General features: G+C 36.2%; 1 protein-coding gene across 1 annotated transcript in view; it reads left to right on the plus strand.

Annotated features, from left to right (window-relative positions):
• Malrd1 (MAM and LDL receptor class A domain containing 1) overlaps positions 1–22943 on the plus strand; it is a 729079-nt gene that overhangs the window by 136055 nt on the left and 570081 nt on the right. Inside the window, exon 13 of the mRNA NM_001310455.1 lies at positions 5329–5449. Coding sequence (NP_001297384.1) covers positions 5329–5449 — 121 coding nt within the window. The remainder of the gene's footprint in view (positions 1–5328; positions 5450–22943) is intronic.

A 22943-nucleotide genomic window follows, 5' to 3' on the forward strand; every position in this document is an offset into this window, starting at 1 on the left:
GTTTCTCCATCTATGGTAATTGAGAGTTTGGCCGGGTATAGTAGCCTGGGATGGCATTTGTGTTCTCTTAGTGTTTGTATAACATCTGTCCAGGCTCTTCTGGCTTTCATAGTCTCTGGTGAAAAGTCTGGTGTAATTCTGATAGGCCTTCCTTTATATGTTACTTGACCTTTCTCCCTTACTGCTTTTAATATTCTATCTTTATTTAGTGCATTTGTTGTTCTGATTATTATGTGTCGGGAGGAATTTCTTTTCTGGTCCAGTCTATTTGGAGTTCTGTAGGCTTCTTGTATGATCATGGGCATCTCTTTTTTTATGTTTGGGAAGTTTTCTTCTATTATTTTGTTGAAGATATTAGCTGGCCCTTTAAGTTGAAAATCTTCATTCTCATCAATTCCTATTATCCGTAGGTTTGGTCTTCTCATTGTGTCCTGGATTACCTGGATGTTTTGAGTTAGGATCCTTTTGCATTTTGTATTTTCTTTGACTGTTGTGTCGATGTTCTCTATGGAATCTTCTGCACCTGAAATTCTCTCTTCCATTTCTTGTATTCTGTTGCTGATGCTCGCATCTATGGTTTCAGATCTCTTTCCTAGGGTTTCTATCTCCAGCGTTGCCTCGCTTTGGGTTTTCTTTATTGTGTCTACTTCCCCTTTTAGTTCTAGTATGGTTTTGTTCATTTCCATCACCTGTTTGGATGTGTTTTCCTGTTTTTCTTTAATGATTTCTACCTGTTTGGCTGTGTTTTCCTGCTTTTCTTTAAGGGCCTGTAACTCTTTAGCAGTGCTCTCCTGTAATTCTTTAAGTGACTTATGAAAGTCCTTCTTGATGTCCTCTATCATCATCATGAGAAATGTTTTTAAATCTGGGTCTAGATTTTCGGTTGTGTTGGGGTGCCCAGGACTAGGTGGGGTGGGAGTGCTGCGTTCTGATGATGGTGAGTGGTCTTGATTTCTGTTAGTAGGATTCTTACGTTTGCCTTTCGCCATCTGGTAATCTCTGAAGCTAGCTGTTTTAGTTGTCACTGTTAAGAGCTTGTTCTTCAGGTGACTCTGTTAGCCTCTATGAGCAGACCTGGAGGGTAGCACTCTCCTTAGTTTCAGTGGGCAGAGTATTCTCTGCAGGCAAGCTCTCTTCTTGCAAGGCAGGTACCCAGATATCTGGTGTTCGAACCAGACTCCTGGCAGAAGTTGTGTTCCACTCACTAGAGGTCTTAGGATCACGTATGGAATCCTGTGTGGGCCCTTGCGGGTGTCAGGCGACTCAGCTGGCAAGGTAGCCCGGGGCTCGAGTGGAGTGGAAGGGGTTTGTGCCCCAGATCAAGCCTGGGTAGCCTGCTTCCCTATGTACTGCAGTCTCAATTTCCGCGCGATTGGATTGGGGCAGGCGCTGTGTTCCACTCACCAGAGGTCTTATGATCCCGTGGGGAGTCCCGTGTGGGCCCTTGCGGGTGTTGGGCAAGACTCTGCTGGCAAGGAAGCCCGGGGCTCGAGTCGAGCGGAAGGGACTTGTGCCCCAGATCAGGCCCGGGTAGCCTGCTTCCCTATGTACCGCAGTCTCAAGTTCCGCGCGATTGGATTGGGGCAGGCGCTGAATCACATGAATGTTAACAGCATTTACTAGTTATAACTTCCAAAAGCAAGAACATTTGTTGTTCACAGTATAATTATAATTGAATAAAACAAAAAAAAAATTCCAAAGTTTTAAAAATAATTTTCAAAGGGAAGTGAATCTACATTTAATTAGAAAATGAGTTTCAGATTACCTGAGGATTCTTTGAACAGAAATTTTAGCTTCCCTTTCCATTGTTGAAACATTTCTTTTTAATAAATTGTTGTATACTTGTTAGTTATCAGTCTTGTAGTGAAAGGTGACAACTTTTAGTCACAGCACAAAGACCTGCCTGATAACAACACCAACAAACTAAACCAAACCAACCAACCAACCAAACAAACAAACAAACAAAAAACCCAAGTGATTAAAAATAATAGGCAAGTGAGATGACTCAGTGAAAGGGAACACCCTACAAACCTGAGGACTTGAGTTTAATTCCCACAAGCTAGAAATTGAAAACTGACTTATACACATTGTCTTTGGCTTTCACAGATGTCAAATGTCGAGCATGTACACAGAGACATATAGACACACACACACACACACAGACAATTTTTCTTTAAAATAAAAATAAAAATAGATATGAGCTGATAATTATTTATGGTTATATATCATAAAACCAAGGAACCACTTTTAAAAAGTGGGTGATTTTTAATTAATAGTATTATTGTAATCTTCCAATACATGGTCTTGAATTTATTTGCAGAGTAGTAGATCAGAAGGGTTGGTAATGACTGAATATTAGTTTTTAATGAATTTTTAGGTATGTTTAAAGTTGCATTTTAATAACATTAATGAATCACGTGGTGTTTCTTTTTAGCCAAACTTATATATCCAAATCTTCATGATCTATGATACCAATGTTCTACTTCACCTCTAGCAAGGACCTACCAGTTAGACAGAGTAAAGACATGCTTCTCTTCAGGAACACAGAGTGGTACCTCCAACATTCTGCTTCTTCTCTACTGACAAATGTCTCTTTTTAATTGACATTATCAGTGTATAATATCAATACATGCGGATTGTAAATGATATATAACAGTAAAATATAAAAGGGGAATTTTCAAGTTCAAAGTTGCCACAAATAAACTAGTTAGTAGTTTTAACATTTTCTAAATTGTGGTAGTTGTATCTATTATGCAAAAACTGTTTTCTAAAATCTGTGTTATTATTTTTTGACTCTTCTGTGAAAAACAGATCTCTTAGCCAAGATTTTAAAGAAGCTAAATACAATCAGAACTTTACAAATCATACAAATTTTATGTATCACATGGTAAAATATAAAAGACAGCAAATAGGACAGTTGTTCTTTCTTACTGTTACCATCTACCCTCATAGCCAGGATCTGTGGATTCAAACATACTGGACTGCCTTATTTTAACTTATTTTAATAAAGTTCACTCTATCCATTGATTATGTATATGTGTATTTTTAATCAAGTATATCTAGAAATATAAACTATTGAGTATTTCAGCCTGTTGATTTTTCTGTAAAATTTTAAAATCAGAAACACATGTTGAAGGTCTTTCCATATTACATGAGAGAGACAATATGTTAAAAGGGTGATTATTCCATAGGAAGTATGTATTCACTATCAAAAGCAATATTAGGTGTGATAGTGTTAGGTCCAAATGGAGAGTAATGGGTTTAACTCACATTCTATTTTTTTGAATGAGAATAGTCACCATAGGCTGATATATTTGGATACTTGCTTAGTAATTGGTGGCACTGTTTGGGAAGGATTAGGAGGATTGGCTGTATTGGGAGAGGTGTGCCACTGGAGTTGCACTTTAAGTTTTAGAAATCCTAAACCACTTGCCATTCCCAATTAGCATTCTCTTCACCTCATGTCTGTGCATCAAGATATAAGCTCTCAGCTACTGCCTAGAACCATGTCTGCCTGCCTGTTGCCATGCTTTCTGGCACGAAGATCATGGAATCTAACCTCTTAAAACTATAACCAATATGAACACTTTTTTTTCTATAAATGGCCTTGGTTATAGTTTCTTATCAAAACAATAAAAAGGTAACTTAGAAAGACAGATTATTAATAATGATAGTATTTCATAGTGTGTGTGTGTCTGTGTGTGCATCTGTCAAATGCAACATTAAAATATGTTCATGTCAGGTATAAATGTAGAGAAATTGGGTTACTTGTGTATCCTAGGTTATTTTTCTTTTTAATAATGTCGTTCAATTAGCCATACTAAAATTGTCATAACTCATACAATTCATCCATTCAATTTCTTATCCAACTAATTCATTGTTTTAAAACCACATTCATGTTCATATCCATTTGCTTTTGGTTTGGTTGTAGTCTCTATTTCTTTAGAGCAACATGTTTGGTAGAAATTACTATTAGGGTTTAACTTAATTTTGTGATACAATATCAGGTATGCCCTTTGTTATTGGTGGAGATCACAAAATTAGGATAATAAAGGCAAATCAGTAAAAGTACCCATCAAGTTTATGTTCATAATAGGTAATAAAAATAAACTCCTAAAAATCCAAAGTAACTGTGTTTTATTGCTTGGGTTCAATGAGAAAGTGCAGATAAGAAGAAATATATGATTGAACAAAAATATGATCTAATGGTAATATATTAAAAGGAAACTTCACCAAACCTCTATATTCAGATTATTTTAGGCTCTTTTATATAGGGATATTTCCTTCTATTATGTGGCAAGTCATCTGTTACATTGCAATAGTGTGATCTATTTTTAGGAAAAGTAGCTCAGAGATTTCCATAGAGCTAGCTACCCTATATAAAGGCAACACTGTCAATATGATGTCTCTACTGCAGGAAATGGAGAAGCATGTTCTGAGCTTTAACATAACTAAAGTGTTAGTGTCTTGACATTAGATATGCATAGTGATAAGATGAAGCTAAAGCTACCAAATATGTTCAAAGATGGTATCATTTGGCAATGTCTCCAGGGCTCTAGAAATAACCTACTTAGGTCTCCTTTATTCTCTTCTTCCTGAATCCCACTTTCTCTTTGCCTTTTCTCTACCTTGTTCCCTCCTTGCCTTCACCTCTTCTTCAGCCTTATTCTCCCTTTCCTTATCTTGTCTCCTCTGTTTTTCTCTCAATCTTGTTCTCCCTTTTGTAGTAGAATAAACACATGGAATGAGTAACAGGAGAAGAAAACAAAAGTATGTCAAGTCACCATTCTGAGATTTGAAGTAAATTTAAATAGATGCCTCCTAGTGCTTTAGTAAATGAATATAACTAACAGCTATAGGAGCTTAATGATTTTATCTTTATTGAACAGAAGTATATTTTTATAGTTATAATATATATATGCATATTTAAATTTTCAGATGTGGAAATAAATCATTCTAGCCAAACCATTACAATGAATTCATATCTCAATTAAATTGAGCTGTAAACCACACAATTGATTACTCCAAAGAACTCATTTTAAATGCATATGACTCTTAATGGCAATGGAAAGCATGCCCTTCACTGGTGATGAATGTTGCAACTTTTAACTGAAACAAGGTTACCTAACATATTATGGTTATCTAAGAGGCTGTCAAAGCAGTTATGACTATGTAATTTTATAATTTGCATGCTCAGGTCATAACAGTTTTCTAAGATTAGATTGAAAAATGGAACAGGTGTAAAAGAGTTTCTTTATTGGAAGAAAATGATTTTGAGATTTTACTTCTATGGTATATTTTAATAACTTCATCTTTCTCCAATGACAGTTAGTTTTAGAAGCTACCATTTTGTCATCAAATGCTACGGTTGCTGTAGATGACATCAGTATATCCCATGAATGTGAAATTTCCTATAAGTCACTTCGAAGTACCAGCATACAAAATAAAGGTAAGATATCTTTTCTTGTGAGTATTGAAACCTTAAACATTCAAGCAATTTGCTCTTATTTACAAAAATATACTATGTTCACTAGTATTTTATACAGGATGCAGATCCACTTGATATATTTTTCAATGTTAAGTAATTTTATTTACAAAATAAATTATTGCTTTAAAGCCATCATTTCTGTTTCTTTCTATATTTTCCCATCTTATTCTCCTCCCTCATCTCCTGATTTTTGTCACTAGCACACTTCTCAGTAAATCCATCTTTCTTCATTCATATCTTCAGTTTTTGCATATGACCCACTGAGTGTGGAGTTTCTTGCTTGTGTGTGGCTGAAAGTTTTTCCATGGAGCAATGACAACTTACCTTTAGTTATGCCACTGAAGGTAATGTCACACTCTCCCAACATGTATTCATTCCCAGCACTGCCTCTATGAAGGGTGGAGTATCATAGGACCCTACCTCATCCATGCTGAAATGTTGAGGGACCCAATCTTGTGCAAGGCTTATGCTGGTAAGCATGGCTTTATTGAACTCATGAACATAATGGCCATGCCATGTCCAAAGGACATTGTTACACATCTTTCCATCTTGACTCCTACAATCTTTGTAACATTTCTTCCTTGATGTTCTCTGAACCTTAAAAGGGGGTGTTATGTCTACTATAGTTTGGGTAGAGCATGTCACCACTGCTTATTCTTGGGGCTTGGGAGGATTACAGTTTTCATCATTAACTACAGACTGCTGAAGGAAGAAACTTCTCTGGTAAAGCCTGAATCCAGAACTAATGTGTAGGTATAAAACTGAATAATTATAAATATGTATAACAACAGGATTGTTTAACAAAATGATAGCAGTAGGTTTTTCTTTAGGACCTATAACACATCTGTCAAGTTTACAGAACTGGCAATGAGTTCCTATTTATGTAATAGGCCTTAAAGCCAATCTGAGCTACTATTCTAAAGATGATCAAAAATACACAAAAGAGGAACTTGAATAAAGTAATGCTGCAAGAAAGGATAATGATAGTCCCAGAGGTTATGAGTCAGCTGTGAGTTATCTTTCTAGAAGTTACTGGCCAGGGAGGGTGCTAGGGTCCCTCAAAGATATTGCCTATGTTCTTGTTTGTCCATCAGAATTGATACTAAGACCCTATTGTTGAAGACACTGCAGCACACTTTGGTCATAGACCTTACAACAATTAAACTAGAGCTGAATTGCAAGCTTCTTCTGTACTTGTTAATCTTCATAGTCCCCCAGAAAGTGTTATGTATGCCACTTTGGGGAGAAAATTCAGACCAGTCTGCATAGCCAGCCAGCCAGCCACACACACACACACACACACACACACACACACACACACTCTCACACACACACATACTCACACACACGTAGAATATACTACTTTCTATTGAGACCTAGAATAAAGGCTAATTTTAGAAATTAATATTTCAACTTAAAAATTATATTTATGGGGTATGCTTTCAAAATTTGATAGATACATAAAACGTATAAAAATCACATATGGGTAGTTAGCATTTTTTAATATCTCTAACCATTTAACTTTTAATTGATACATAATAAATTTTTGCATCTATGGATGAGAGTATGATTTTTCCATACATGGATATGATATATACTGAAAAAAATCAGGTCATTTAACACTCTACCTCTTCTTTATTGGAACTTTTGAATGTATCTTCCAAGTCATTAAATCTGTAAATGATTATTATCAACTTTAATCATGCCACTGCCCTGCAGATAACATGATAACTTATTGTATTTATCTATGCTTATCTTAGTTCTTATTATCTAACCTCTATCTTTCTTTAGTCAACCTTCTCAGCCTATAGTAATGTGTACCATGTACTCCAATTGGCTTATTTAAATATCCATATATTGGAAAAATACAGTATTTGTCTGTTTGTCTATCTGTCTTATATCACCTAGCTTAAGCATGACCTCATCTTTCCCTTTGATTCAAATAATGGGCAGACGAATCAGAGACCCAGTCATTCACATACTCAGTGAGTCTATACAAATACTAAACTGGAAGTCATATTATATGCACAGAGTTCGTGGTTGCTGGTCTGTGCAGGCCATGTGTTTGCTGCCTTTGTCTCCATGAGTTCTTTATGAGTTTTGATAATTTTGATTTGGAGGGCATACCTTCTGGCTCTTGCACTCTTTTTGCCCCTTATTCTGCAGGCTTCCCTGAGCATTGGAGAAATGGATTTAAAGAGGCTGTCCCATTTACAGCAGTGTTCCATGATCTCTTACTCTCTGTGTAATGTCTGTGGGTTTCTGTATTTATTCCTATCTGCTGCGAGTGGAAACTTCTCTGATGATGGCTGAGCAATGCACAGATCTACGGTTAGAGCAAAATGTAATGTTATTGAAGTCATGTTATTGTTATATTATTTTAATAGCACAGTAAAATTGGGTTTTTCACTAGATCCATGAGTTATCCGGTTTCAGGTCCTTAGGGTTTCAAGCAGTGTCATATATGGATTCTGTTTGTTGTGTGGTCCTAAAGTCAAACTGGTTGGTGGTTTCCAAAAGCTTTGTGCCGTTATTGCCCTAGCATTTCCTGCAAGCTGGATAGCATTGAAGATCAAAGGATTTCTGAATGCCTTGATATTTATGTTTCTATTTTGGTAGCATTCTCTGTACATTCCAGTACCGAGGATGGTATAACATTGGAGTGAAGGCTCCATGTAAGCACTAGCCTGACTTCTCCATGTTCATTGAGTTGTGTAGCTGTTGTCTTGTTATCAGCAATTTATGATGAGCACATAGTTTGGTTCCATATACTGGTTATGAATACTATTTTAAGTAGTAATTCTTTATTGATAATACTATTAATATTTTCAAGATATTAATTACTTTGTATGTATAAGAATTTTGCCAGCAAGTATGTCAATGCACCATGTGTGTGTAGTGCCCCCAGAAGCCAGAAGAAAGAAAGAGACCTTGTGAAGAGGAATCTTTGATGCCTTTCTTTACTTACAAGGATCACAACTTATATTCCTTTATACAAAAGACAGATTAACAAAAGAGAAGAATAGCAAATTTACTTAAAGTTTAATCTAACAAAGGAAAGTTCAGGAACAAAAACAGAAGTGACCAAGATAAACTGTACACTGTGTGCTTAAGTTCCATAAAGGATGATGACCATGTGAAATAGGATTGAATTAAAGAGCATAGGATGCCACAGTAACAGATCAAGGGAGGAGACTGAGCAAGGCCCACAGGCTCAGAGTCTTCTAGTCTCTGTGCATCATTCCTTCTACTTAGATATGGTATGGACTTTGAATAGAGTGAGGGTCTTATGACCCATCATCATATGGGCATGTCATAGAAATTGAAATGGTCAGCAATCACACAGGGAATGAGAAAAGGTCATGGTGACATGACTTTTGAAGCTCTCCTGGTCTCTCTCAGGTCTAGGCACTTTGTTAACCTTTTGTTTCAGATATGAGAAGAAAGAATGCTAAGGAAACTTTAATTATATAAGTGAAGATTACTTTAGCAGGTTTGTGAGAAAACTTGATACTAATAATTCTTTTTGTGAAATTAGACAGAATTCTTTTTTATATGTCAATCAGCTACTTAGACAATAAATCTAGCTGGGCTGAGTTTAGATGAATTATTCCAGAAGTACTAATAATTTTTACATAATGAAAATACCCTCATTCTCTCTCATAGCATAAACTAGATCAAAGTGTGTCTGCAGTGTTATGATATGATCTCATTCTGAATTAAGCCGTCACCAGGGAAGAAGCTCATTGAGATCCTGGTCAAAGGAATTTGAAAGTGTTCCCATTACATACAGGTAGTTGTCATGTGTGTGGGGCAGACTGCCCAGGCCTTTGAAAGACCTTGTATCTCAACTGAAGCTTCTGAAAGCCTTCTCTAGCATAAAGAGGACTGTACTACTTCAGAACACTCTGATGCACCAGCCTGTTCTTTACATTATGCACACATAGACCATGGCTACCTTGTTGTATTTTGAAGTCTTACAGCTTTTTAAAAAGTTTCTTCTTTTAGTAGTTTTTCTGACCATTGGTGCTTATGGAAATTAGTTTTGTTGAATGAATTAAAAATACTGTTTAATCACTGATAGATGGTAGAATGCTTCTCATTCTCTTGATCTTAGTTTGAAGCTTTGTTTGCATTTCTAGAGCACACAAGCTGTATTTTATTTAGCAAGGTCTGTGTTCTTACACAAAAGAGGACAAAGAGAATAGATAGAAGCCATCTTGGCTTGAAAGTGTGACCCATTCTGCCAGGATTTATGTGTCTATATTTACCTTCTGAATGTGTAAACTGTACAAGTGCAGTGAATCTGTCCAATGAGGATTATCAGATTTTAAAAGTCTTAAACAGAAGATCTGAAACTAAAAAACTCCTAGAAGACAGTAACATTAGCTAAAGATAATAGAAGGAAATAGTGTGACTGTATTAGCCTGATATAGCCACACACTGGGAAAGAACAAGAGGTGAAAGTCTACCTGCTGATTGGGAAATATATTTTTAAACTGTCTATATTATGGGACGGTATTCAAAAAATATAAAGAATACATTTAACTTAATAACAGAGAACCTGGTAGAAAAATAGGCAAAGGACTTGAATGGAATTTCTCTAAACCAGATGTAATATAGCTAACAGACACATGAAAACTTGCTTACTTCTATTAATCATCATAAGACAACATTGGGTATACTAATGTATACTCTTGAATACTGATGGTAGAAATGTGATTTTCAGAGTTGTAACGAACAATGTGGGGATTCCTAATGAAGTTAAAAGGAAAAGCATCATATGACTTGATTATTCCTGTTCTGGGAACTAAACAAGGGGAAGAGAAATCATACCATTATGATATTCCCAGCCATGCTGCAGAATTGTTTATAATAGCCAACATAAGAAAATAACCTGTTTCCATTATATAAAACATATATATATATATATAACTGATCTTTCTAATGAGATCCTGTCATTTGCCTGAAGAAAGATAAACTGGTATTTGTAGTAAATGAAACAAATAAGAAAAGGGACAAAAGTATTACACAGTTATGCTAAGATGTAAAACAGTAATATATGCAGAGAAATAATATAGCCATGAATATGAGGATCTGGGGAGAGGAAGTGGGAAGGTGCTATAAAAAATACAATGTAGGAAATATATAAACTATGCAAGTCTAACTGTAATATTGTATATATTGGTGATTTCTAACAAATGAGTAAATGTAATTAATCTTACAATTATTCATATAAATACACACACACACACACACAGAGAGAGAGAGAGAGAGAGAGAGAGTACTCAAACTCCAAATGCTAAGGATATAAGATGGTAGACATGAGACATGACAATGTGCAAAAAAATACAAATACAAATACCCTATCCTTTAGGTCAAAATGAATACAAGAGGTAGGTACTATAACTGTCATCATTTTATAGACATTATTATCAGTGGGGTCTCTTCAGGAAATGTAAATCAACACAAGGAATTTAAACAGTCAAATTCCACCTTGAGGAATTATGATGGAGTAAAATGTAGACAGCTACAAAAGGAAGAATACAACAATAAAGAAAAAAGAGATAGTTTCCAGGACTGTGAGAGAAAGCAAAGAAGGAACAAGTAGGTGATCTTACTGTCCACATGCATGAGCTGTTACATAAAGATCTTTGCTGGGTGACTTGGTCATAGCTAATGTGTCATGAAGACTCCCATGTAATGATATAATGTTCCAATATATTCATGATGAAAGAGAACTATAATTCAATTTCTTTTATTGTGTGCCATTATAGTGCAGGGACCTAAGTAAACAGCAACACTCCACTGGATCACCCACCCCCAAAAGAAAGAAACTGCTTTTACTATAATGTCTGACACTAAAATGTTAAAGAAATAAATATCTATAAGTTGAAAGCAGGTTAGCTTTAAAGCTGGCATGATACATTTATTACCATCACACTTGTCTACTACAACATCCTCAATAGATGGTGGACTCTAAAGACAGCTGGCCTCTAAAACCTGCTCTCCTAACATCATGCTATACAGCCCTTCTGACTTTTCAAGGTCATCCTGACCCTCAGATTGAAATTTCCCAGTGTCACTCCCATGGCTGATTTGAGTAATAGTAAGTTTCAACTAGTGGATGACACTTATTCTAGGCAGAGAAACTACTCTCAGAGGCTTCAAGGATGCCACATAGAAACACAGTGCATGCTTTCTGTAGTACCAAGGAGTAAAGTCCTGAGAATAGCTATTAGTTCTTTTCCTGTAGGAATATAAAACTTTTATATACTATGTTTTGATCATATTCATCTCTGTCTCATAGCTTCTCCATGATCCAAACACCCTCTCTACCCGCTGAACATCATATTCTTTCTCTTTTAAAACCCCCAAACCTATATCATATATTATGAATATTTTTTAAAATAGGTTAATAGACATAAATGGAATATTATTTGAGCAGTAATCATAGTGAATTGACTTTAAAATTATCAAATGAACTCTCAGCCTCTGGAGTTCTAATTTGATTTCTGTGCTAGCTGTTTCTTGAAATGTTAATTTTCTCTTATGAATCTGTTTATTCTTAGAATTGCTAATATGCCATTCCTTTTTAAAAATGGATCATTCATTAAAGATTCTGGCTTTAAGTTAAGATGAAGTAAAGGCTCTATGAAGACTTTGAGGCATCTGTTTTACTTATTCTTTCAGTAAGGATGTTAGAAGGAGACATGAATTTTACACTGGGGTTCTAGCTCTGGACTTGCTAGTATAATGAGTTTCCCATAGAAAATCCAAGTCCTTTACAATATGGGGATTCCCAGCCCAGAGGAAAAAACAGTGACCCTCAGGAGCTCTATCATAAATAGAATTCCTACTGCAAAAGGAATAGGATGGTTCTACTATAGAACTTCAAGTATTTTTTAATCTAATTTTTAAAATTTATTCATGTTACATCCTGCTCACTGACCCCCTCCTGATCAGCCCCTCCCAAAATACTTTCTCTCTTCCCCTTCCCATCCTCCTCTAAATGTATGCCTCCCCCCAGCTCTTCATTACTCTATGCTACTCTGGCACTATGTCATTGAGAAGCTAGGCGCTTCATCTCCCAAGGCAGCCCAGCTAGAAGAACATATCCCATGTATTGGCAACTGCTTTTGGGATATCCTCTGTTCCATTTGTTTGGGACACATCTGCTACAGATACAGATACCCACAGCCAAACAGTGGATAGAGCTTAGGGACTCTTATAGAAGAATAGGAGGATGAATTGTGGGTACAAAGAGATGGGAATTCCACAGGAAGACCAATAGAGTTCACTAACCTGGATGCTTGGGACTCTCAGAGTCTGAACCACCAACCAAAGAAGAGGATCGTCATATAATTTCAAATATTTAATGTTTTAGTTGCAACTTAATACAGTTTTCTTACTTTTATAGCTATCACTACCCCAATCTAATTTTATTTTATTTTAGGATCCTCTTCAAATATTACTAAACATATTAAAATTTAGAGTTCTAGTACTTCTGTATTATGTTCAGATTTTAGAAACATGAATATACTTCATATATTCAATCTTTATAAATGAGAGAGAATTATTTGAAAATAAATATCTGAGATATGTAGAAATTGTGGTTTTATAGAATGTTGGTAGCTTTGGATAACTTAATATTTTATATTTACTTTCATTGGAATATAATTATGTTGCCAATTCAGTGTACTTGTTTTTAAAAATCACCCCCTGCCTCCCTTCCCTTCCTCTCCCCTTCCCTACCCCTTTTCCTCCCCTCCCAGTCTCTCCTCTCTTCTTTACTCTTCTCCTCTTTCCCATTTCCTTCTCTTCTCCTTCTGTACCTCCCTGCTGAATCACTAACATGTGTTGTTAAATTCCTCCTGTGTATTTTCATCCTAATGGAAGTGCAGGCAATTTTAGTCATAGGAATTATTTACACAATTTTGTCATTGACAATGTCACAATGCTCTTATGACATACCCAAACTTAAGGGCTTAAGCATCTCCAGGTGATGTAATTAAGGAGTTACATTATACTGTAATGTAAGTGGTCTATCATTGACAAAACTACATCTACATAACTGGGTATTCATAATCTATTTTGACTGGGCATTTTGGTCTTCAGAAACCGTGAATGGGGTGGGCTTCATAATGAAAGTTTGTTGCACATGGCAGGTTATGTTTAAAACATATGTCATAAAAGTTCCTGTCAGATGATTTATTGCGTAGGTCATGTTATCATTTGCGAAGATGATGACTGGTCTGTGTGTTTACATTGGAGGCAATGCCTACAACCCTTCTGGTTACCTTAGTCCTCAAACCAAACTGAATCTCAGTAGGACAACCTCTGACAAGTGGGTAAGTGGGAGTCAGTGGCAGAGAAGAGTCAATACTCAAGTTTGTCCTGTTTCATCCACTCCTCAGAACAGGTTATTTAATGCTAAGTTAATGGCGAAGAACACATGATTAGTGTCATTTCTGAAGGGATCTGCTCATTTGCTTAGATAAAACTGTTGCTTTAAATGAGCTTTTGGCCTAAGTTAATGTTTAGTGGTACTCGGTAATTGCTGCTAGTGTCCCTTCTGCTGCATTATGCCAATAAGCAGCCATATCATACAATAGGAGGAAGGATTCAGATTTTCATTGTTCAAAGTCAAATCATAAATGGACTTTCATTTTTCATTGTTATCAAGATACTGTTCAGAAGTTTCTTCTTTAGCCAAGAAACAGTTTTGCTAAATTCTGGGGTGGTGAGATGCTTCAGCAATCAAGGATTCATACTGCTCACACATAATAAGATTGAGATCTCAGCACCAGTATTGGGTAGCTTAAGATGGCATTTGATGCCAGTTCCAGGGGTTCTGATGCTTCTGGCCTCTGCAGATACCCATATGCTTCCCTATACCCTTGTCTTAGAGTTTTATTGCTATGAAGAGACACCATGATCAAGGCAGCTCTTACACTGGGACAACATTTAATTGAGACTGAATTACAGGTTTAGAGGTTCAGTCCATCTTGGCAGGAAACATGGCAGTGTCCAGGCAGTCTATTTAGTGTAGAACTCAATGAAATTTGCCAAAGGTAAGCTAGCAGCTCAGAGAACAAAATAAGTCCATATTTTCCTGATATACTTAGTTATCTTTAGAAGCTTTTGCATGTTTCTCTAAACCATTCCCTGCCAGCATCCATACTGTGCATCCCTTTCATTAAATTAATGCATTGAGAGAAAACTTGCATTTCTCAAATTTTCAGAGACTTACAGAACCATATGCTTTTCCAAATATGTTTTCTTTAAAATATGTTCTGAGAAGTAGTCTATTGGGAAGATTTGGGATATTCTAAATTAATTATCAGCTGAAAGGCTTTCTGCAAGACGTTTCTATATAAAACTAAAACCTTTTCCCCAATAAATGTTGAGAAATGAGTTGCTATTTTCTAGCCTCTGTTTCATTTGGTTTACTGTTGGCAGAAGAGGTGTTGGGAGGACTGTCAAATCTAAATATCTCTAAATTTGCTAACTGTTGAACAGCTTTCTTAAAAAAAAAAAAAAAACAACAACAACAAATCAAACAAACAAAAACCAAACAAATGAAAACAAAACTAAATCACACTGGAACTGAGACCTGGTTTAAGAAAGCCTGTCAAGGTTTTTATGAGTAAAAACTTCCTTCTCCTGTTCTCAAGTTTCAAATTTGCATACATTTTTCTAGTCTGAAAACCTACACAGAATAATATAGCTAAAAAATTCCCTAATAGAAAGTTGCTACTGGTGAAGACTCATCATTTCTGTGACATAAAACTAAGACATGGAGAGACAGCCCATTAATTCTTACTTATCAAAGTCATTGATAACAGAGGAAAACTGAAATGTATTCCCACAGACAGGTAAAAGCCTCTGAGTAGCCTGTGGTATTTTGTTGAGTCTTAAGATAATAATATTAAATCAGAAGAAGATAGCTAGAGGAGAAGGATAGTAATTGCCCTTAATTGAAAATTTTATTAAGTTTAAAATCATGCTATTTATTAAAAAGCTTTTCAATGATTACATAAATCATACTTTAATGTCTGTCTGGGGACCAATTTTTCTTTCTGTTTCATTATTTTGAGTTCATTTAGGATATTGTTTTCACTGTTACAGTTCAGAAATCAGAATTATAAGTGGTTTCCAGGGTGTTGGTGATATAAACTTTAGCCATTTTGATCTTTCTCTTTCCTCTCCTCTATTGTTTCTAAACATCAGTTTTCATATTCAAGTTAGTAATCTCTGGGTAAGATATGTAAAATGTATTAATCTCTTCTTGTTTAACATCATTTTCTCCAAACCATCTTGTCAAGCTTTGCCACTGTACTGATGATGTGTTTGCTTCTTAGGTTAACCTTAGCTTATCTTTGGGGAATCAGTGTGAACAAACTGTAAGGGTGATTTAATAACAGTTCTCATGTTCTTCTCACTACTGACTTTATTCCAGACTGTTCTGAAGTGCTCTTATATCTATTCGTCTCTTTGTAGCTAAGTGAAGAGGGGTTCTGGAAAAGTGAGAGTCAGAGTTGATGAAGGTGCAGGTTCAGAGCTGGACTCGAAAGTGTGTCTTGGGTTGATTTTCATTTTCTCCACAGAATCTTCAGGAAAATTAAATTTGTAAGATTCTCTAATAATATAACCACCTCCACCCATGGCACTTCACCCATTACTTCTTGAATTATAGTCAGTATATTTTTATTATTTTCATCATTTTTGTGAGTTTGTATTTTAGCAAATACAGAGTTTTCTCCTTCAGTGAGTACATGGATAGATTCTAGACAGATGTGCGTAAAAGAGACAATTACTTCATTGCCAACCAAATGATTAATGCCTGTGATAGGAAAAGGTACAAGAGAAGGAAAAAATAATTGTTTATTAATTCTGAAGTGAAAGGTAGTTGATAATTTACATGGTGAGTAAAAACTATCAGTGAAAATTATAATAGTAGAAAACTGTGGTTTCCCCCGTTGGTAATAAGGAAAGGTCAGGATCAGATAAGTTAGTGATTTATCTTTAAGAGATTTTTTTTCTGGCCATTACAAATTAAATTTTTACCCATCAGATAAAAATGATTAATTAAAGTGATTATCTTTATATCAGACTAGGTAAATTGTGTTTGATATTTTGCACTTCTTGGTAAAATCTCAGTTATCCTCAGAATTGGAAGAGGGATTGGTCATTTTGGTACTAAATTTATATGATTACAATTCTCAGGATCATTTCATGTTGTCCTCAGCTCCCTTATTTTGAACTTAACCATTTTTAAGATCCAGATCCAGCCCAGCCTAATTAGTGTTCATATATCTTTAGCACCATTTAGTGGTTCACTTTAGTTTTATTATAATGCATGCCTAATATTTAAATTATTTTATTACTATACTACATTTCATATCCTTTCCCAATTATTTTGTGGGTTATTTTTATAGAGTAGCGTGGGCCTTCTCTGTGATTTCTTTAAGGCAATCACAATATTTCTAGGGACTAAAGAAACATTTAGAGCATATTTCCAAGAACTTAAGGGTCTAAAAAAAAATCAATTCTCACTTCAAGTAGTACCGGGAACAAATGGTCTCAAATAGAGTTCCACAGAAGCACACCATAATGTAGAAACATTTAAGAAAGGAGTCATTCAAGTATTTATAAGAAATATGTTGCCTCCAAGGAATCACTTCTAGTTCTCAGTAATACAAAGAATGGACACCAGCCATCTGCCAATCAATTTTTTGCCATTGCAATAAGACTATTTTCCATTAGTGAACGAGTTTTCCATTGTATGTGACTAATGACTACAAATGAAGTGACTGAAAACAATGTTCATTTATTGAAATTAGATCTTTGCATCCATTGGTTCAGCATCTGCTGATTGCACTAAATAAAGACCAAAAATTTTTAATCAAAATTTCACATTTGCATGGACAGAATTCTGGAGCCAGTTCACCTACACAGTAGGACAGCTCTGTCCCATAGTGCTGGAGACCAAAACCCCAGAATGATATGGCTTGCTTCTTGCTTAGAACTTAATATGGTTGTAATCAAAACATCTGTTGATATGAAGTTCCTCTCCAGACTGTGAAAATAGCTATTTCTTGGCCTCTTCAGGTAGTCGGCATTCCTGGGTTCCTTGTGACTGCAAGACCAAGGTTCTTGTTGCATGATTTTGGTGCTTAGAGCTTCTTTGCTTTACTTGAGTTATGTATATTCTTACTCATGTAGCCTCTATCTTTAAACAAGCCCTGGGATTTTAAGTCTTTAATTTTGTTTTCTCCCTCTCATTTTTTTCTTTGGATGATGAAATACATACAATATAAAATTTAATAGTGGAAGATGTGAGTGAGTTGGTAAAGTACATACTTTGGGGTATGAAGCTGAGTATTGAAACCTCAGCACTTCATAAAACCTAGATTGGTTGTTGTTCATAGTAATAATCCACGCACGCAGAAGCTAGAGGGAGGAGAATTAGAGGTCAAGGTCATCCTCATCCACAGTCAGTCTGAGTTAAGCTATTCTTGGCCTCAAAAATAAAATGTAGTCTTAGGCATCTTTACTGTGCTATAAAGCAGTATTTATGTATCCACGTTGTCACAGAACCATCACCACCATTTATCTCCAGTGCCTGTCAATCTCTCTGAAACTCTATTAAATGATAGCTCTTTGTTCTCTTTTCTTTCATCCACAAGCCAACACTGTTCTATTGTCTCTCTACAGAAGTTGCACTCCTCTAAACACCTCATATAAATGAGCTATATAGTGTTCGATTGCTGAATATTGGCCTGCTGCACATAAAATAATGTCCTGGGGCTTTACGTGCATCATACCATATGACAGAATTTCCTTTTTATTAAAGATAGAATAATAGCCTTTCTATGTACATTCTACCTCTTATTCATTCTTCTTTGTGTGAATACTTGAGTTACTCATATACTCTGGTCTTTGTGAACAATGCTTTTGTGAGAATTAATGTACAAGGCTTTCATAACATCCTTTGAATTCTTTCTAGTGGATAGCCCAAACTGAAATTATTGCTTCAGCTATATTGATTCAGTGTTCTCAGCCTTCTGGGGACTTGCCATGCTTTTCCATGAGAGCTATGAAATTTTACATCTCTATTAACAGTACATGAGCATTTAATTTCTTTGTATCATCACATTTTATATATGAATATATTTTTTATTAGAGCATCAAATTGGACAAAGTGATCTTCATTGTGCTGTTTGCATCTTTTATGTAGTGTACTTTGCTAATACTCATCTTCTTTTTACCCTCTGTTTTCTTCCCGTTCCCCTTAGCTTGGGTCTCTTGTGCCTTCTCTAGCTCTCTCCCTTCAGCTATCTGATTGCTTCCTGTGATCCCTTATGTTCAACAAGTAATGCTTATTTCCTGGTTCTGATCTTCACTTTGATCCATTTTCCAGGAGATAACATGATTTATATGAGTTATTTCTTTGTTATTGCTAAATAATAGTTTATTGTTCACACATGTGGGATGGAGTGAGAGAGGGAGGGAGGGAGGGTGGGAGGGAGGGAGGGAGGGAGAGAGAGAGGGAGAATACATTTGTTTTTATCCATTCATCTACTTAGGTAAACTCCACTGGCTTCATAACTTGGCTATTCAATGGTAATGTGAACAGTTTAGGTGACATTTTCTATGATAGTGTTAAATCTTTAGGTAGATGCTTATTACTGGAGGAGTAGGATCATTTTGTAGGGTTTTTTTGTTGTTGTTTTGTTTTGTTTTGTTTTGTTTTTTAGGAACCTCTTATAGCTTCCATAGCAACTGGAATAAATTGAATTCCCAGCCACAAGGCATAAGTGTTTTTATTTTCCTTTTTATTTCTTCATTATAGTCATTCTAAGATAAGATTGGGTATGCACGTAATTTTAGTTTGTACATTCCTGCTGGTGGAAGATGGTGAGCATGTTTTCTTGCATTAGTTCATCATTTGTTCTTCTTTTTAACATGTATCTTATGCCAACAAGTGTTTGCAGACAGGAGTCTGATAGAGCTCTCTCCAGAGAGGCTCTGCCAGTGCCTGACAAAAAGAAGTGGATGCTCACAGCTATTCATTGGACTGAGCACAGGGTCCCCAATGAAGGAGCTAGAGAAAGCACCCAAGGAGCTGAAAGGGTTTACAGCCCCATAGGAGGAACAACAATATGAACTAGCCAGTACCCCCAGAGCTCCCAGGGACTAAACCACCAACCAAAGAGCACAAATGGTGGGACTCATGGCTCCAGCTGCATATGCAGCAGAGGATGGCGTTAATAGTCACTTATACTCAGAACCATGCCCATCCAAGAGTCTCTGCAGCAACCACTGATTGCTGTAAAAACAAACAAACAACAGCTGTGACCATGGCTAGAAGAGAATTCACTAGTCTATGTATATAAACAGAAATATTTAGAAGGCAAAGTTATTACAGGTCTGCTTAGCAGAACATGAGGAATGGGATCCGTTCTGGGGGCTGCGACATAACTAGACACAGGCTTTTGGATCAGTATATGGTACCAAGCACATATTCCCTCCTTTTCTAGATTTTTGCAATATCTTATTTTAAAAATGTATAATTCACATATTAATATTCATTTTATGGGATCAATATATACAAAACAGTGTATGAAAAAGGTGTTGATAAAAATAATTTATTTCATGTTAATTTAACATATTGCACAGCTGTAGGCTTGCTTCCTCACCTGCTACTCCAGTGTTTCTCTCACCACCGAGTTTTCTCTGACAACATTTGTTATTGTGTTCATTACAACTGCAGCACTATTTTCATAGATATACTTGTGGGACATTTTATTGTTCTGTGCTTATCTATCATCTCTATCTATCATCTATCTATCTATCTATCTATCTATCTATCTATCTATCTGTCTATCATCTATCTATTATCTATCTACCTATGTATCCATCTATTTATTTATTACCTATCTATGTATTATCAATGATTTGCTATCTATCTCCATTAATGCTACCCTCTGCAGCTCCTATTTATAGGAGGTGTTTTTTTCTACTACTTTATTGTCTTTTTAATTTTATCGGTGTGGGTATGTTACCTGTATGAATGTCTGTGTGTTAAGTATGAATACTTAGAGCACATAGAAGCTCGAAGAGAGTGTCTGATTTTTTTTATTTTCTGGAACTGGAGTTACAAATGCTTGTGAAACATTAATGTGGATGCTAGAAATGGAATCCAGATCTTCTTGAAGAGCAGTACATGCTCTTAACTACTGAGTCATCTTCCCTGCCCATTATTGTCAACCCCAACCCATTTTATAGCTCTATTCTTACTCCTTATATCTTTACAGATATTTTCCGTGTTCTTTGTTTTTAAATTAATGCATAATCAATGATTAAATAGATAAATGATCACATAATAATTGTTATTTTGTCATAATTACCTACTTGCTTTTGAATTCTAGTTTTCTCACTGACAGGATAAATATATAATATATTATATATATATGTATAAACACACACATATACACACACATACACACACACACATATAATCTGGTATGTATCAAGAATTATTAAGGTAGGTTCTGGAATTTTACTTTTGCCGCAAACTAACCTTCACATGCTATGATTTCTGGGATGCTGATGGATGAGGGGAATTCCTGTCTGACACAGATGACCTTATCATTAAGGATATGATACCCAGTGTGGGAATTATGCCTGAGTTGCTCTTTCCTGTCCCTTTAAGTGGGGGAACACAGAACTGCAGGTGTGTACTGGCTGGTTTTGTGTGTCAAATTGACACAAGCTGGAGTTATCATAGAGAAAGTACAGGCGGCTGGAGCCTAGAAGACAAAGTGTGTGCTACAAAGGGCATAGCTGGAGAAGTGACCCAAGCCCTTGGAGGAGCCCAGAAGATTGTGAGTTGGATCCCAGACATTGGATGGTTGGAGACTGATTTTTGCTTTTGATTGTGACTGTGCCCTGATATTTTTCCCTCTTGAAAGAAGAAAGTATTTTAGTGGATCCCACAGTTAAGACTTTGAATTTTAAAAGATATTAGGCATTTTAAAGGGATTGAACTTTTAATATGTAAAGACTGTGCGACTTTTAAAGTTATTTAGATCTTGGGGATGATGCTAATCTTTTCTCTCTGTTATATATTGTATTTTAAATAGTTAATGAGTATTAACTATTGATAAAGTTCAGAGCCCAATTATTTCAACTTTATCTTAACTTCAAGCATATAATCACCCAAAGACCTGACATAAGCTAAAATGAAATAAATAAAGTTGAGAACATACTTTAAAATAGGGATACAGTATTAGTGCACTTGAAATTTGAAATAATAGGTGTATAATCAAAGCACAGCCTCAATGAACATAAGCCATCATACTAGAATACTTAACTTTCAGTCTTCAATGTAACTAAAGAAAATATCTAACCATTAAAAAAATATCCCAAGAAAGCTATAGCTCTCTCTCTCTCTCTTTCTCTCTCTCTCTCTCTCATATATATATATATATACATGTGGATGTGAATACAGTGTATACACATATGGGAGTGCGCATGTATGCATAAAGGTCAGAGACACATGTCAAGTGTCTTCTTTGAGTATTCTCTACCTTGTCTCTTTGTGACAGCATCTCTCTGAAGCCCCCCCCCCCATTGTTTTAGCTGCTCTGGATAACTAATGAGTTACAGGGATCCACCTTTCTCTCCAACTCTCTTTCTAGAACTGTGGTTACAGATACTTATTGCCTGTCTTAGTTAGGGCTTCATTGCTGTGAAGAGATACCATGACTGTGACAACTCTTATAAAGGAAACCATTTCATTGGGTCTAGCTCATAGTTTCAGAGGTTCAGTCTATTGTCATCATGACAGACAGCATGGCAGCTTGTTGCAAACATGGTCCTGGTAGAGCTAAGAGTTCTATATTGTGGGGCTTTGAGTATAGGGGAAGAGGAAGGAAGGAGAGAGCCCGTGTCAGGTCAGAGTTTCTGTGCTCTGGGCAGGCAGACGCGGGAGGACAGCTGGATGCTTTCCACTGGGCCCCAGGTGGGCATCTGGCTGTGTGAAGCCACTGACCCCACACAGCGAGGGGTGAATAAGGGGCAGCCCCGGTACCAGGGGCCCCAGGGTGACACTCTTGGCCCTGGAGATACAAGAAGAGGGCAGAGGGAGAGAGATTCCCACGCAGGTGAGAATCCTGTGGCTGGAGCATAGAAAGGCCTCTGACAGGAGATAATCCATGGTTCATTAGGAGAAAGCCTATCCCATCGTCCAAGCACAGCAGGGCTTGATGAATAGAGACAGCCTATGGTTTTAGAGCTTTATTGTAGAAAAGCATGGGGGAAAGAGAAAGAGACCAGCCATGGCTAAGAGGAGAGAAGGGGGAAAAGGAGAGAGAGAAGAAAGGCTAGAGTAAGGGGGAGAGAGCTAGGTAGAGCCAAGAGCCCCTCTTATAGTGGTCTTGTTATC

This window comes from Mus musculus, chromosome 2 (genome assembly GCF_000001635.26).
Source record: "Mus musculus strain C57BL/6J chromosome 2, GRCm38.p6 C57BL/6J".
Taxonomy (NCBI): Eukaryota; Metazoa; Chordata; class Mammalia; order Rodentia; family Muridae; genus Mus; species Mus musculus.